At 45.4% G+C, this 15,372-nt stretch overlaps 1 protein-coding gene across 1 annotated transcript in view; it reads right to left on the reverse strand.

Annotated features, from left to right (window-relative positions):
• Positions 1 to 15,001, reverse strand: part of a2m1 (alpha-2-macroglobulin 1) — a 64,867-nt gene extending 49,866 nt beyond the window's left edge. The window contains exons 1-14 of the mRNA XM_085380129.1: positions 14,567 to 15,001; positions 12,672 to 12,846; positions 10,922 to 11,078; positions 7,840 to 7,892; positions 6,960 to 6,980; positions 6,083 to 6,251; positions 5,887 to 5,971; positions 5,365 to 5,485; positions 5,152 to 5,266; positions 4,957 to 5,066; positions 4,514 to 4,669; positions 3,579 to 3,815; positions 3,316 to 3,379; positions 1 to 34 (exon numbers count right to left, since the gene is read on the reverse strand). The exon at positions 1 to 34 is cut by the window's left edge and continues 112 nt beyond it. Coding sequence (XP_085236255.1) covers positions 1 to 34; positions 3,316 to 3,379; positions 3,579 to 3,815; positions 4,514 to 4,669; positions 4,957 to 5,066; positions 5,152 to 5,266; positions 5,365 to 5,485; positions 5,887 to 5,971; positions 6,083 to 6,251; positions 6,960 to 6,980; positions 7,840 to 7,892; positions 10,922 to 11,078; positions 12,672 to 12,846; positions 14,567 to 14,643 — 1,574 coding nt within the window. The 5' untranslated portion in view covers positions 14,644 to 15,001. The remainder of the gene's footprint in view (positions 35 to 3,315; positions 3,380 to 3,578; positions 3,816 to 4,513; positions 4,670 to 4,956; positions 5,067 to 5,151; positions 5,267 to 5,364; positions 5,486 to 5,886; positions 5,972 to 6,082; positions 6,252 to 6,959; positions 6,981 to 7,839; positions 7,893 to 10,921; positions 11,079 to 12,671; positions 12,847 to 14,566) is intronic.
• Positions 15,002 to 15,372: the final 371 nt, after the last annotated feature.

A 15,372-nucleotide genomic window follows, 5' to 3' on the forward strand; every position in this document is an offset into this window, starting at 1 on the left:
CGAGTGAGCGGCACGGACATCTCCCCTTTGTTGACTGAGGAAGAACCAAAGAAAGCATGGCAGCAATTATCAAAATAAACAAGATAATATTGAGTCACGTGACTAATGAGCAAATAAGCTACATTATTAGCATGAAGCTAAACTTGCAAAATATAATTAGATAATCAAGAACGAACAGTTATGTCTATAACTTCTGTTTCCTGAAGGACAGGAATGAGATACAACACATAAGTATGGGATATCACGCCCTTGTGTGTCCCAGTTGAAGAAACCTTTATTCACGCCTTTAAGGCGGATGACGTGTGATGACACGCACATGGCCCCGCCTGCACATATAGCCGCTGTCATCACAGTCATCCCTCAGTTCGATAGCCACTCTTCACCGAGCCATGCTGCTCAGCAGGGCCACCTTGTGTTGTACCTCGTTCCTCTCCTTCAGAGAACAGAAGTTATAGATATAACTGTTCGTCCCTTACAGTTGATTCACACGGTACAACACGTAAGTATGGGAGAAATATACACACCCTGCAGAGCAGCCACCGAACTGGCATCGGACCACCACCACGTTAGTGTGCGCTAGACCCAGCAGAAAGGACAGCATGAGCCACCGAAGGGGCTGTAACGTCCAAGCAATAAAACTGCACAAAAGTGTCCAAGTAGTTGCAGCACAAATATCAACTAGAGGCACCTCCTTAAAAAGAGCCCATGAGGTTGCCATCCCCCTGGTGGAATGAGCTCTCACCCCCAAGCAAGACCCTTATTGCTGTACGCCAGTGAGATAGCTTCTGTAATCCAGTGGGACAGCCTCTGCTTGGACAGAGCTCTACCTCTATTTGGATTAGCGAAGCAGACAAACAGCTGGTCACATAAACGCACATTCTGAGTGCGCTCAATGTAGGTGCGTAGCACACGCACTGGACAAAGAGAATGCATCCTCCTCTGCTCCTCAGGTGCAAAAGGAGGGGAGCAAAAGCTCAGCAACTCAAACTCCACTGAGCTAGAAGATGCAGGCATGATCTTGGGATAATATGACTTTGTGCCATCAGGAGAGAACTGTGTGTAGCAGGGATGCACAGACAGTGCATGAAGGTCACCCATTCGCTTTGCCGAAGCCAAAGCGAGAAGTAATGCAGTCTTATATGAAAGAAATTTCATATCCACAGACTCAATAGGTTCAAACGAAGAGCTACAAAGGGCCTCCAGCACCAAAGTCAAGTCCCAAGCAGGGACACTGGACTTAAGCACAGGTCTCAGCTGGCGAACTCCTTTCAGAAAACGTATGGCGAGGGGATGTGCACCTGGTGTCAACCGTCAAAGCCAATATGACAAGCAGATATAGCTGCTGAATAAACCTTAATTGTCAAAAATGAAAGGCCCTTATCCAGCAGCTCCTGCAGGAATGTCAAAACATCCACAATAGAGCACTGAAATGGGAGAGTGTAGCGGTCCTGGCACCACTGCTCAAAGGCTCGCCATTTGTAAGCGTACAAGCCTCTAGTAGATGAGGCCCTAGTGTTCTGAATTGTCGCTATCACACTAGGTGGCAAACCCTTAGCAATCAACATAAGCAGCCAGAGATGGCTCCATAGGGGTGGGTTAGCTAAGCCAGCTTCCTCTGCGCCATTGCCGACCGACGCAGCAGCAGCGGCAGATTGGACCGACAATGGGCTCTCCTGCTCATCCTCCGGCAAACCATGGATGTCCAGGCTGATGTCCAGCATGTCATCGTGCTCCTGGGGAGATGATGACATGCTGGCGCTCCTGCATGGTTCCAGCTCGTCTTCGGTTAACCCATCAACATATTCCATGTGGTCAGCCCAGCTAATTGTGGGGGACACCGACCGGATAATCCTTGTCCTCAGACTTGGATGAAGCCGGGGCTCCAGACACAAAGAAGTGAGGGTCGTGCTGTGTGACAGCCGTCCGTCCCAGCACCTTTTCCATAAATGTCACCCGTCTTTAAAGGATCAAGTGCGGACCTGGAACAGACTTTGGGCTCCGTCAACACTCTCATGGCGTGGAAGATCCCAGGCAGACAGGGCAGGCATCGTGCTGGTTGCTGTCGTGCAAAGAGAAACCGCAACCCTGAGGACAGGGAAGGACAGGGGCGAACAGAAGATTTCTGATTTGCTCGCTTCAGTTTGGAGTCCATTCCAAAACGCAAAGTAAAAGGCTGCACAGGAAAACTGGAAATTAGCGCTCTGCAGGTAGCCTACTCACCAACTGTGTGGTAGAGGCCAACACCAATGGGCAGTTAAGCTAAGTTCAAGTCAGCAGATAACAGAGCTAACTAGCCCAACTCACCAGAGGTGTTCTCAATGAGGTGACGAGCGTAAGAACTGAGAGATAAATGGTAAATGGCGTGTATTTGTATAGCGCTTTACTCGTCCCTCAGGACCCCAAAGCACTTTACACATCCAGTCATCCACCCATTCACACACACATTCACACACTGGTGATGGCAGCTACATTGTAGCCACAGCCACCCTGGGGCGCACTGCCAGAGGCGAGGCTGCCGGACACTGGCGCCACTGGGCCCTCTGACCACCACCAGTAGGCAACGGGTGAAGTGTCTTGCCCAAGGACACAGCGACCGAGACTGTCCGAGCCGGGGCTCGAACCGGCAACCTTCCGATTACAAGACAAACTCCCAACTCTTGAGCCACGATGATTGTGATGACAGGGTTACATGCGCAAGCAGGGCTGTGCGCATGTCATCACAGGTCATCTGCCTCCCATGTTTCTTATATATAAATATACCACTATTTACTGAGGACCATTTTGGACACCCTATACCAGGGCTGCACAATCCCAGTCCTCAAGAGCTACTATCCTGCAGCTTTTAGATGCATCCCTACTCCAACACAGCTGAATCACATGGTTTGATTACCTCTTCAGCATGCCATCATGTTTGGCAAAGGCCTGATAACAAGCCATTCATTTGATTCGGGTGTGTGGGAACAAGGATGCATCTAAAAGCTGCAGGACGGTAGCTCTCGAGGACCGGGATTGGGCACCCCTGCCCTATACTGTACTCCACATTGCAAAGTGGATGCATAGCATTACATAAAATGGCCTTGTTTATGATAAGTAAAGGTATATTTCACGCAGTGCACTGATGCAGACTTTAATAGTTTTTTGACATTAGGGCTAGATAGCTAATAGTAGAATATTGAAATTAGTGGATGACCTGCTCTACCACCCCAACCTCACCCCTACATGCTTTGATGCAACTTTAAAGGGCTTTTTCCATAGGACGTCTAACTCTAAAATCACAGACTTATACTTCAAAATTAGCTTTCGTCGTGTTCATACCAATTCCCACTTTGACAGCCACTGGGATACGACCATGCTGCACTACTGAACCTCTGGACTGCACCTGCAAAGAAAGACAGAACGGAAACGTCACTATGAGGGTGTGTTTATGTATATCTGCAATACATCTCAAACGTGTGCACAAAAGTCTTTAGAGAAAAATCATTTAGACTGAAGCTACAAACAGCAATTCTCATGCAGATCACCAAAATCGTGTTTCAATGAACACTGGGTGGGGTCACGTCACAATCCCTTACACGTACCAGATAAAAGAAGTCGAGGACCTCCTGCCCTTTCTCCAGCTCCTCTCCCTGGATGATGTACTGGGCACGCACAGTCGCTTCACTGTCACAGGGCAGCTTACTGCTGGCCTGCATGAGCTTCAGAAAACTACTACTCTTGGAGTAAAACGCTGTGACATGGTGGTGGCTTGCCCTGTAGTTGGGTCTCCTCAAACCATAAACATAATGGTCATGCTCCGTTGTATTTTTTGAACTCGCCTGTTGACAAAGTGAGGTCAAATATCAAATTCCTACTCTTCACATTAGACCAGTGTTTCCCAACCAGTGCGCTGTGAGAAATGATCAGGTGTGCCGTGGAAGATTGTCTGGTTCCATCTGATTAGTACTCCAAGTGATCGCCGTGATGGGCAGAACAATTACATGATCTTCCACAGGACTACAACTACCTGCTCTAATTAAATCTGTTGCCAACTGCCAGCAAAATAGAAGATGAAGAAGAAATTACATAATAGTCGTGCTGTGACTGAGACAGCGCAGCCATAATAGCAATAGACAAATATTTGAAAGAAAAAGTAGACCTGGTCCTGGAGAAACCTCTGACCCAGATGAAGGCCGTAGCATGAGTAGTGGTCAGAAGAAGCAAAAAGGTAACTGGGACAAACCGAGCCAATACCGCTATACCTGATGTGCAGGGAAAATGATCAATATGCTTTTTGTGATATTTTTGCTGCTGGCATGCCGTGTGATTTTTCTAACGTGAAATATGTGCCGTGGCTCCAAAAGGTTTGGAAACACTGGGTTAGACACTTGGAAATAATAAAATATTAAAAAGTAACTAATTTCATGACAATGTAGGCCAGCGTGGGTGTATGATCAGTACGACTGATGTGATCAATCACAGTCTATCGACCTTATAACTGATGAATGTTTAAGTGCAGGCAGCGGCAGCAACCAACCTTCAGATGCACACTGTCCTTCCAAAGAGACGTGCCCAGAGAAAACAAAGCCACGCCATTCACGTCTGTGGTGAGCTCTAGTTTTAGTGAGCTACCAACAAACAAGTACACTGGCTCATTGGCAGCAGGCTTGTTGTCTGGACCAACAACTTTGATCTGTGAACAAGACAGAGTAAGAAGTTGTAACAAGACTCACACATCTCCATAATAATGATTGTTATTGCCCTTGATTAGCTTCCTCTGCATGACTCAAAGCATCCCTAAATACTATTTCATACATCTAGTTACATTGTAACAAATGCAGTGTTACATCGTCCAGATTCTAGAGTCGTCTTAGAATCTTTTGGGCTCCAGGAGAAACACGTCCACCTCACGGTAGGATCAGATGAAAAGCTCATGAATCCTGCTGTGCAATGTCCTGACAGCAGGATGAGTCTGGTTACCTTTCCTTCAAACGGGATGCCAGGCTTGTATGCCTCAGGTACATCCTCGAAGGTGACAGTTCTGATGTCACAGGTGAAGCTGGTCTGCCCGTAGCCTTTAAGAATGACGCCTAGATGATAGTTAGCATACAGATTGCAGGTCATCAGGAATTCGCTGTGCTACCTTGATGAACAGTCGGCTTTTAGTCTGCCTACCTGTGCCATACTCTTCCATCTCAGCAGTCACCTCAAACGTGTCACTGTAGATGTTCTTGTGGAGGAAAAACGCCGTCATGTTCACAGTTTGTGTAGCACATCCACTTTTATCCGTCTAGAAGATCACAGAAAGTGAACACCAAGAAAGTAAAATCAGTGAAAAGGACTGATTGCAGTACAGTTAGCGTCTCTGTTAACATCTGGAACACTCACAGTTAGTTCGTAGGTCTTGCAAAGGTCTTTGTTTTGGGGAGATGAAAACCAGAAGAAACGGATGGCGTTTCTGCAGAACCGTGCCTTCACCGAACCAATAACAGGTTTCCCATACGTGTATCTGTTAAGAAAACATACAAAGATGAGATTTGTTGGAACGAGAACGGCCGGATCATGTTAGTTGTTGCCGGAAACATGACTGGTACAGAGTCTAGCCAGCCTCAGATCTTTCATTTCCTGTAGAGGCTTTGCCTTTTCCCAGCTGGCCACTGTTAATAGTATGAATTATATAAATACTCAAATTCCTCTAGTAAAAAGTACTATTATATCAAAGTACAGACAAAATAAGGAAAACATCATTGCTACAGGCAGTTTGTTGTTCCCACAAATCCAGACCCATCTTTTGTAATAAACGACAATGTTGTTAGCACCAGCGCTGCCCAGCTGCAGTTCTTCACAGTGTGGATTTCCTTGAACCAACACAGACAAGAACACCAGTTTCTGTTCAACTGGGACATTTACTTTCCACAAATCTTCAGTGCTGCCTCCTGATCCAGGACGGTAATCACACTGGGCAGATGAACCTTCACTTCATACTTTGGCAAAACTAGAGCAAAGGAAACAGAGTCAGATCTCCCCGTAGCTGAGAATTTACATAGACTGAGCTCGTAATCATTTCCGGTCTATAAGAGAAGATGCTTCATTTTTTCCCTCCCACCGTATTCTTTGATGTCAAAGCTGTGGGATATTTGTTCTCCCTTGTCTGTCAAGGCAGTGATGGTGTAGCTTCCTTGTACAGCCTCAGGAATCATGGGGTGTGAAAGATCAAGGATGCCGCCAACAACAGATTTATCCAGCCACTGGGCAATGCGATTTGAGCTAGGATCCTACACAGAGTAAAGACAGAGGAGAATTTATTTAGGGATGTCAAATCAAACGAGGCCGTAGCTTCCAGCCTCCAGCTCCTCTGCTGGGGCACACAGAGATGTTTCCAAGCCAGCCACCAGATAATCTGTGCTCTTTGTGGATTGTGGGTCAGCCCTGTGACATGGGGAGAAAAAAAACAACACACACACACATGATCCCTCATCTGAGACGGGCATGCCAGAGTGCTTCCTGGAGCCAGGCATGGAAGAAGGACAAGCTCCTGCAGGAGGGACCAGTGCAATCCAAACATCGCCCAAACTGACTGGAGTGACATTTATCTTAACGAGCTCTCGTTTGGAGAAAAGAACCTATTATAGTCCTCCTCCTGATGGTTGCTTGTGTAATTAGGTCTGTGATTCAGAGGTAGCTAAAGTCCTTCTTAGTCTTCACAACAATGCAGCGCAGATATCCAATCTACAACAGACTATTGTAGATTGGATATCTTCTTAAACAGCACCACCCCAGAGAAGAAAAAGGGGGGGGGGGGGGGGGGGTGCAGGGAGCAGTCTGCACTTTAATTACATGTCATACAGCCCTCCCTCCATCGCCTCATTTCCTGCATCTTTGCCGTTACTCTCACAGAAGGCACAAATGGCAAAATCTTTTCAAAGAGCCAAACAGACATGTCAGCAGTTCCCAGAAGAGATGCCAATTTGAGTGTTTCTTACCTGCAGCGCCACTTCTTTATACTGAAAGGAAAACAGAAGAGTTTACATTTAGTTTATCTGCACACAGAATTAACACAATAAGGACAATTTATTAGAAACATATCAGTAAGGTTTCCTGTTGCAATGACTTTCAAGTCAGTATGCATGTAGGTCCCGGTTCAGATCACACAGCAGAACCCAATTACTCAGCAAGCACATAGCACTGAGTGTCCCGCTGACAGATGTGAAGGCGCCACACCCTGAAACAACACCACCACTGCCAGGTCTTATTTCCTAATTGGACGATAAGAGTCAAACAACACACGTCCCCCTCCACGGCTCATTTATTACCGTGTTCCTCTGTAACACCTTTGGCACACGTGATATTTTGGCCTCAATTATTTCGTTCTTACATCTCCAGAGTGCCGGAAAGAGCAGATGCATAATGGCAGATAAAGTCTCACAATGCCACGTCTTCACTACAGCTGGTGGGAGTTACCACCTTCAAGCTAGCTACTTTCATCATGTGATGCATCTGAACGGATTTCACGTCGACTGCGTGCAGTCGTGTTTTCAGCCTCTCGTCCAAAAACGGAAAAGGCCCTGAGCCGCTATTGATTCAGATGTTTGGGTCAAATGTAGTGTGCGCCAAATGAACTCTGACAGCATGTTTATCACACTACTCCACACAGCGCTCCACACCCACGCTGTCTTCAAAATCAACAAACAGCCTTCCTTTCACCTCCCACTCTCCTGAACCAAAATAGACCTTACTCTTCAGATTCACTGACTGCCTGCTACAAATCACAGCACATTATCAAGTTCGCTGCTTGAAATGACTCCACAAATGGCACAGCGGCACATGATTCTGACAGACGAGAACAAGTGGATAGAAACGTACCACTCGTTCCACAGGGATGAAATTGGCATCCATGGAGACGATCCGGAATTTGACTTTAAAAGAAAGAAAAAAAAAATGCATTACTATACTGTATTTTCAGTTATTGCACAAGTGGATAATGAGAGGAAGAAGAAGACAAAGGGAAAACGATCCTGGTGATAGCAGATGGACTAAAAAGAAGCAAAGCAAAGTGTATGCAAGTCTCTCTTTATACTCTAATGAATTAGGGGCACATGTCAGATTCAGTGGGGAAAATGAATAAATCATGTTGATATCTATACTGATACAGACTGGTCACCGTGTTAGGAAAGGATGCCCCATCGTTTGATGGAAATGAGAATCATCAGTCTGCAGACGGCAGAATAAAGAAAAACCCTGAAAATCAAAGTGAATGATGGTGAAGACGAGTTTGTTTTACTGAAATGCAGCAACGGTGCTCAGCACTTTGTGCGACCCCCACGTGCTTGTCTGCATGCCTGACAACATCCCGGAGGATCTCCTCCCACATCCGGACCAGGGAATGACTGAGCTCCTGGACAGTGTGAGTTGCACCTGAAACATGATGTCCCAGAGGTGTTGGTGTTGGATCTCGGTCAGGTGAACGTAGGTGCCAGTCCATGGTATCAGTTCATACTGCCAGGCATTGTTGTGTCCAGTCTAGGGCCTGAGAATGGCTCCTAATGACAGTCAGGATGCTGTCGAGGTCTGTGTGTCCCTCCATGGATACGCCTCCAGTCATGCAGAACAATGTTACAGGCAGCATGTTCTCCACAGCTAGCCCACACCCTTTTACAACTGTCACATGTGCTCAGGCTGAACCTGAAGCTCATCTGGGCACCTGCGGTGGACCTGACAATTATAATACTGGAATACTAATAACACTAGTTCCATAGGTATCAGTAGTGACACTGACCCTAGCCAAATTCAAAACTAGTGGAACAGTCAGAAAAGATGAAGAGGGAAAAACGTCAGTGACCTTCAGCTGTGAAACCTTTCGCCTTTTGGAGTTGGCTCATTGTTGTCCCTGTAGCACACCGGTTGTTGCCTTCATTAACAACCCTGTCTGATACTTAACTGATCAGATCAACACCGCCCGAGTTTCAGTGACCTGGAATATGTATCGGAGAAGTCTACGGTTGCTGTTAGCCTTTTTTACACAGAAAAATATATCTTAACATGTATTTGCCTATTGTTGGAGGCAATACATTAAAAACAAAAAAAACCCAAAACATCTTTAAGGATTAGCTACTGATGACGTCACCTCAGCTTGAGCTGAGTGGTTCTGCCATTGGTTACGAAAGATGGATGTGTTGAGGAAAGGCGGGTCTGACTGTGACACAGCCAATGATCTTCCGTTTTGAAATAATAATAATAATAATAATAATAATAATAATAATAATAATAATAATAATAATAATGGATTGCATTTATATAGCGCTTTTCAAGGCATCCAAAGCGCTTTACAACTCCATTATTCATTCACTCACATTCACACACTGGTGGAGGCAGCTACAGTTGTAGCCACAGCTGCCCTGGGGCAGACTGGCAGAAGCGAGGCTGCCGGGCACTGGCGCCATCTGCCCGTCTGGCCAACACCAGTAGGCGGTCTCTCCCAAGGACACAACGACCAGGACAGAGAGCCCGGGGATCGAACCGGCGACCTTCCGGTTACAGACGCGCTTCCCAACCCCCTGCTCCACGGTCGCCCCCCAAATGTGGTATGACTAAGGCTACGTTCACTCTGCAGGTCTTGATGCTCAATTCCGATTTTTTGATCAAATGCGATTTTTTTTGTCTGCTCGTTCACACTACAAATAAAATGCGACAGCAAACGCGCTCTAGTGTGAACGCTCAAAGCGGCCGCATGCGCAAAAGCAGACGTCACGCACAAGGCGCTCTGTTTAGACCCAGAGCGACAGTATGTTTGACTGTTTCGGACTTTACGTTTCCCAATTTTGCTCTAAGTTATAAAGTTATTTTGTTATTTACATTTGGCCTAATAATTCGGATACGGGTCGCATAGGGTCAAAAAAGTCGGATTTGATGCGCTTTTGCCTGCACTGTGAACGTAGCTTTTGATTTCCAAAACAGACTAAATTTATTGCCACCTGGTGGCCGTCAGACAGAATGCAGGTTTAAGGCTCTTCTGCATCGGGTTCATTTTTCTGACGCTGCAGCTACATCCATGTTTTATTCCACGTGCGATTTGGCGAGCGTGGCTTAGCTGGCCAAATAATACCAACTGAAAGCCGATTTCACAGTGACACGGTAAAGTGTAATGTTACTTCTGATTGGATCACCTGTGTCTGCAAATGGAAAGCATGAGACAGATTGATTTAGGTAAAAATATATATGTTACAGTATTCTTGTGGTTATAGCTTTGAACTTGTTTATAGAAGCTGACTGACAAGCTCATTTTGTTGAGACTGACACCAGTTTATAAACTGTTATATGGGTCAAATTCATTTTTGATTTTTACTCGTGAAACATAACGTCGTCGTGAGTCCTTACTGAAACACTATGGCAATGCTATTAAAAAATAAACTTGTTTTACTGTCATAAGGAGTTGCAGAATACCCAAAAAAGTTAAACTCCACTAGATCATCTTATCTTAATCAGACTTAAAAAAAATGGTAAATGGCCTGTATTTATATAGCGCCTTACTAGTCCCTAAGGACCCCAAAGCGCTTTACATATCCAGTCATCCACCCATTCACACACACATTCACACACTTAGACACACAGACTTATTCAGGAGTTAGCAGCCTGCACTAGCACTCGACGGCACTAAGTGGTCAAATAAACTCCTTTTCTCTTCACCCACTCAGCGTGTAGGCCTTTCCTACTTTAAATATAAACAGCCTCTCTCTAGGAAAGCACTCTTCTTCTGTGCACTGAACAGACAACAACCCTCAAGTTATCAAGTTATTAAGTGGTGGCTCAGCATTATGCAGATATATCAGACCAAAAATGTGCAAGCACAGCAGAATGGGTAAGCAGTGCAGACGAGATGGCGCTGCAGTAGCGTATCGCTCCTTCTACAACACAACAGCTCCAACACCTCCACACTCACTCCACCTACCAGTCTGTCCAGGTTTGTAGATGGGCTTATCAGTCCGGACGATGTGGATGAAAGTTGGAGGCTCGATGACGACTTTGGTATGTTTGCTCGTCAGATTTTTTTCATGGAAAATATTGACATAAACTGTTGCCACAATTCGGCTGCGTACTGCAGGGACCTGCAACACCAGCAAACACACATTTGTCAGAGATGGAAAACGTTTCATGCAGAGCACAATCTGTACTTTTCCTCCACAGCACTGTGTAACAGTCTTCACACACACCTAAAGAAATGATTTATTTTTGAGTAACAAACAGGCAAGATATAGTTTTAAATTGTTTTGTTTGTTTTTGCCAGTTTAGCCTTTTTATGTAGACTACATTGGTTCGTCCCAGGTGTTACTCTCCTTTTCATGCATGAATGAGTCAGAGGTTAGAATAAAGTGAAAAACTAAATAAAACACATTCCACTGAAAATGGCAGGTACACAGCGTGGACTGCAAATGGGTGAAAGTGCAGCCAAACAAAGACTTTCAGAAAGTCTGAAGAACTAATGCTGAAAACCACTTTAAAAAGTGACAGTGTTGGCCCGCTTCCTTGGACACAAAATGTGTGGCAGCTCATGACTTTTGCATTAAACGTGTCATAAAAAGCCATCTGAGCTGTGCTGCTCTTAGGGAACAATGTTGCACACAGTTAATTATGAAATGCTGTCACACTTGTGCACGTTTTCACTTGTTAATGCTGCTGTTACATAACAAGGACCAGAACCACTTCCACACATGTCAAAAAGACTGTTGTGTTCAGATGTGTGTTGTGAGACTGAGCGCAGGGTTGGCTTCCAGAGGAATGCAGGTACATAGCTAGCCTCTGGCAGAAAGCAGTCTTTGTGCCTAGAGACAAAAACCAGTCCTGCAACAGGGCCAAATAGCAGGAACAAAGTGAAACTAAGCGCGACTGTCACAGAGGCTATTTGGGTCGGCGGGTCGTTCCACATCAATATGGAGCAAGGCCTGCAAGTTGCATAACAGCAAGCAGAGGTGTGACATAAAGCAGAGCTGCAATTTGCAGAGAACCCACTGAGGTTGGCAGTCTCAGTCATGGCGCCGGGAGGATAATTAGGTCCAAACTTGTGCCAAGATTTAAGCCATTAGCTTAATGGATGGTGATAGGAATTCTGCTTGGAAACCACGCTGGTGCATTTACTGTCTACAAACAACACAACACAAAGCTTTTTGTTTTGTTTTTAAAAAGTGAAATACTGTAAATACCGCGAATCATTGTTCACGATTAGTCATGCTGGAGGTACATCATCGAAAAACAGCTGCAATTCAGCCAGAGGACGTTCTGAAGACAGTATTTAATGAATCAGAGTGAATATTTGTTTACAGCAGCTGTGTAGGAAACGAAGAGAACACTTATTACTGTAAAAGGAAGCTGGTTTCACGGATAAAACACTAGGAGCTAGAGCTGATTGGTCCGTGTGTGATTTACACTCTGGCGTGATGGCGTGGGATAACCACCAAGCAGATTTCATTCACAAACAGAAACTTCCATGTGGTTAGTGCTACAATTAAAATTTCAATCGCTTTATATCGAAAACATAATGAAATGTTCCAGAAGAAAAAAGTTTACCCAGTGAAATATGTATTTCTGGGCTATGGTCTAATAGGACCCCACTCATCCTGAACTATCCCCCACATGAAACTGGAAGTGTGGAGAGTGGGAGCCTGAGTATTCACAAGCTCTTTTGTGCTTTTCTTGGATCTGACCTGGAAGTTTAGGCAGCGGTAGAAGTCCTCATTTACTTGCTCATCTAAGATTGTGACAGAGCCCTCAGTGAGGCCGATGACCATGCGCACAGGCCCAGTCAGGCCGTGAATTTGGGCACACAGGGTCTCCTGTTTCCCTGCAGTCACACGCGAACTCACAGTCACTGCATAAATCCTGCAAGGAGAAGAAGAAAGTACCCTCATTAAAAACAACCCAAACTGTCAGCACTCGTTTAAGTGAAAAGCTAGGAGAAAAACAGTGCCAAGCATTAAAAAGTACAGCCCAGCTCCATGTTAAACACACGTTTGATTTAGAGAGATAACCGCTAATGTTTAAAAAGCACAAACTTCTAGCGTGTTGCTACAGCTAGCTGATAAATGGTCCAGTTAAAGAACTAAATGAGTGTGGCACAGGGTTAAATCCTACAACCATCATCTGTGTCTTTGTTTCAAGGTGAAAGAGTCTGATTTAACCTCAAACAAAACCAGTTTCTTGTGCTCCAATATAAAAGTTAACACCCTGCATGTGAATTATGTAGCTTCTAAGAGAAGGAGTGTGCTAACAAGCTGCTACATGAGAAGTTAAAAGCATCCGATTACAGCAACACACTGAAATTCAGTGAGCGACTCATTCTGTCACAGATGTTTGTCAAAGCACACTACACGGCCAGGTGACTGGAAGCACTACTGGAAAACACCATCAAACGTTAAAAGGATGCAATTTACTTTTTCTGGAGGGAACCAGAGTTATGCTATAGTTCTGATTTGGCCTGCAAAAAGACAGGAAGACAGGACAAAAGACACTATGCTGAAATAGAGAATGGTGTGTGAACACACAGTAAATGAAAAAGGGTGAATGAAGGAAAGTGACTGTAAGTTAAAGCATCAGTTTTTATTTTAAAATCCACTGTGGTGGTAGAGAGAGGCAAATGTATCCAAAACATCAGTCATCTTCCAAACATTTATGGACCTAACTGTATGTAACAGAAATACTCCCCATTATGAATTTCTTCTTAATGTACCTGCTTGTGCACAACACATATAGTCTACAGAAACTGTGTGCACAGTATTTTTATTTCAGCCCTGGAATCAAAAGGGAAGCAGAGTTCCAGTAACTCCTGTATCCCCATGCCATCCTTCCTGCACAGCGGACATATTCATCCAAATAACCACACAAGGCCCATATAAGTTACATGTGCAAATGAACATTGGAAAACATCAGCAACAGCCATGATATCAGCTTCTAACGAAGCACTCTGCTGGATTCTCTGTGTCGACGCTGCTTGGCACACAGGGGCCTGCTGCTGCCAATGAGAAATAAAGGACGCATTTAATTGCGTTTTGGGTGGTGCTGCTGAGAATATTGATGCTGTTTTTGCCAGGGAGAAAGTTGCACAATGATGAAAAGTCATTTGACTCCCAGTGTAAACTATGAAAGGCATGCGAGCCATAATGATTAAAGTTTAGAGCAAGCAAAAAAAGTCAGGGTGGAAAATGTTATTCGGCCTTCCAGTACCATGGAAATCATGTCCCATTTACACGCTACTCAGGTAAAGCCGAGAGCAGGTTATTAATCAAATGCTGGTAAGTTGTAGCAGATGGGACATGCGCGTACGCACGCACGCACGCACACATAGTCTTTGCTCATTGCATAACACTGTCCTGTGGCCACACACTGGACTTTCTGCCTCACCAGTGGAATGTGCAGGTTTTTCGTGATTACACCAGAATCGAGTGACAAATACATGATGACGCTGCGCGTGACATTTTTTTTAAAATAAAGTTTTTCCAACACCACCTCGTGCAACTATTTGGACGCGTCTTGGCGCGAGGGGCAAGCCAAACTTTAGCACAATGACATGCATGAGTTTCGTTAGAAATATACGTTTACTTACGTGTCGTTGAGCAAGGCCGATGCTTGCACGAGAGCTGATGAGAGTATGACAGCAAACAGCTGAAGGACATGTGCCATAGCTGCAGAGGAGAGTCGGTGCTTTGCGAGCAGCGACACGAGCGGAGCGAACCGGACTGCACCGGAGGAGGAGGACGGACTTACAACCCCAGGGCCCGGACCCAGAGAGAGAGAGAGGGGGAGACACCGAGGGATGTGCGTGGTACCAAGTAGCTGTAAGAGAGGGGGTCTGCTACAGTGATTTGCTGTTTTTACTGCAAACACCGCCACCCCCTCTTTCCGAGTCACTCCCCCCAACCTCGTTGGACCTTTGCAGCCGCCTCCCTGTTCCCGAAAGACTCCCAAAAGTCTAATTACACGCGCACACACACAGAGTCCTGCCTGCGGACAGTGTCTGCTGCTCGAGTTTCTGAAGAATTTCAGGAAAGCCCAGTGGGGCTGAGACGAGAGTGGGTGGAGAGGTCTGATACAGTCGAGATGACCCTGCACTTTGAGCACCTGTTGGCCAATAACAGTCAACGGGGCTTTGAAAACAACAAAGATAAGGCAGGGGCTCTGTGGACCTTAACTGTGTCCCCCAAAGCCTGCAGCTTTTCGGAGTTTTAGCATTTAGCGTTTCCCCCTAGAAACACTAAACACAAGAATTACAAATGTCCTCGTGCACTACCTTCACATGCAGGAGATATGAAGTTTTCTCAAATGATGAGAGCAATATTAAGCCCAATCCAATGTCTACCACCAGCAAACTCTTTAATCCCACTCAGCCTAATTGTTGTGCCCTGTCTCGTT

The sequence above is a fragment of the Rhamphochromis longiceps genome, linkage group LG14, assembly GCF_057381845.1.
Source record: "Rhamphochromis longiceps isolate RC_006_pf linkage group LG14, R_longiceps_female_GT1.1, whole genome shotgun sequence".
NCBI lineage: Eukaryota > Metazoa > Chordata > Actinopteri > Cichliformes > Cichlidae > Rhamphochromis > Rhamphochromis longiceps.